Raw genomic sequence first — 1,762 nt, 5'->3', positions numbered from 1 at the left:
TAATTTTTCAACATAGGTGCATACACATATTTTTATAGGTTTGCTTTTTCTGCAGTGAATGCAGATACGTTATATGCATTGAGCTCAAAATAACATCGTTTTGTGATAAAAGTCAAAGTATTTTTATAATTATGATTTATTCTAAGGTTATAATAGTCTTTATTATTATAACTTTTTAATCTTTCAACACAAAACGACATTATTTTGAAAGTGAATATAAATAATTTATCTGTATTCACTATAGAAACATTAAGACCTATTTTTATATTACATGATATTAGTTTTCATATTTTTAATGATTAAATTTACTCATAAAAAAACAAAAAGAAATAAAATAAGAACTTCAAATATTATTTTAAGAAGAGTCTAAGAACAACCTTAAATTGGTAAACAATAAAAAACTATAACTTTAAAAATCTTTTGTTTTCTAGTATATGAAGTGACCCCACTTCAACGAGGCCCCACAATCTCTTTTCTTTCAGTCTTGAACCTTCTTTCTTCTCTGATTCTCCTTACTTCACTCTTATCTCTTTCTCTCTCTTACCACTATAAATTACCAACAAAGAAAACAACTTTTCTCACACACTTTTCACTGTGTCACTCTCCCTCTCTTCCATCCCTCCCCATGGCGGAACATGGCATCACAATGTCACTCTCCTCCGACGACGACTCCTCAGACCACGACATACCCCACACAATCACCCCAATAGGAGCAAGCGGCGGTTCCTCCTCTCACCGGAATCCGCCTATCCCCGTCGGGTACCACCTCGCGAATGTCATAACACCGCCGTCAAAGAAACCCCGAGGCAGGCCACCCGGTTCAAAGAACAAGCCAAAGCCACCGCTCGTGATAACCCAAGACAACGAGCAAGCAATGAAAGCGATGATCATCGAGATCCCCGCCGGCGCCGACGTGGTGGAGACGTTGGTCCAGTTCGCCCACCGCCGCCACGTGGGAATAACGATCCTAAGTGCTTCAGGTTCAGTTTCCAATGTTACCCTTTGTCACCCTCTTTCACATTCCCCTGCTTTCACTCTCCATGGACCCTTCACCTTGATGGCTCTCACTGGCACTTATATAAATGCTCCTCCACCACAACAACAACCACCTCTTCCTCTTCTTGCTGCTGCTTCATCATCTTCTTCATCTTCATCAATCCCTCTCCCCTCTTGGCCACATTGTTCTTCCTTTGGTATTTACCTCAATGGAAATCAGGGTCAGATCTTCGGTGGAATCATTGCTGGGAAGGTTTTGGCTCACTCTGCTGTTACTTTGGTGGCTTCTGTGTTCAAGAACCCTGAGTTTCACAAGCTTGGTGGTGTCAATGATGGTGGAGATGGTGATAACAACCCTAATGAACAAGGAGGGAATGATGGCATTTCTGGTTTCCATGTTGCAAGTCCCAACCCAATGAATTCCCCTGGTGATGTCAACGCGATGCAAATGCAATGGGGGGGCCATGGTCACCCCTCCAGTCGCCCTGCTAATTACTGAAGACAAAGAAATATCTCTCTACAAATGGGTCATCTTTTTTAATTAATCTTTTTTTTTTTAAATGGCTCTGGTCCTTACTTTACTAAAATTGTGTAGGGGGAACTGTTAATTAGTCAGTTATTACAGTGTATCACAGAGCTGAAATAATAGTCTTGTCTATCTTTGCTGGTCTTTTTTTAAGTTTGTTGAAAAGTTATATGTAAGTATGACTATTTTAATATAACTTATTATCTTCTCCTTTTTTTCTTTTCTCTTTTTTATTTTCAT

At 39.4% G+C, this 1,762-nt stretch overlaps 1 protein-coding gene across 1 annotated transcript; it reads left to right on the top strand.

Annotated features, from left to right (window-relative positions):
* The first annotated feature begins 625 nt into the window (after nucleotides 1–625).
* On the top strand, nucleotides 626–1,495 carry LOC133288009 (AT-hook motif nuclear-localized protein 17-like). Its single transcript, XM_061485702.1, has 2 exons — nucleotides 626–1,098; nucleotides 1,168–1,495. The coding sequence occupies exons 1-2, from the start codon at nucleotides 626–628 to the stop codon at nucleotides 1,493–1,495; spliced, it is 801 nt and encodes a 266-aa protein (XP_061341686.1).
* Nucleotides 1,496–1,762: the final 267 nt, after the last annotated feature.

Source organism: Gastrolobium bilobum, unplaced genomic scaffold, assembly GCF_033153095.1.
Source record: "Gastrolobium bilobum isolate Gb01-03AN ecotype WA unplaced genomic scaffold, APGP_CSIRO_Gbil_v1 utg113611, whole genome shotgun sequence".
In the NCBI taxonomy this organism is placed as follows: Eukaryota; Viridiplantae; Streptophyta; class Magnoliopsida; order Fabales; family Fabaceae; genus Gastrolobium; species Gastrolobium bilobum.
This window is presented reverse-complemented; position numbering and strand designations above follow the sequence as displayed.

What these genes read in the sequence shown, in the direction of transcription:
- LOC133288009 (XM_061485702.1), top strand. Translation starts at nt 626, where the DNA reads ATGGCGGAACATGGCATCACAATGTCACTCTCCTCCGACGACGACTCC. An exon ending in ATAAATGCTCCTCCACCACA is followed by an intron (nt 1,099 to 1,167) that starts ACAACAACCACC and finishes AATCCCTCTCCC; the next exon opens with CTCTTGGCCACATTGTTCTT.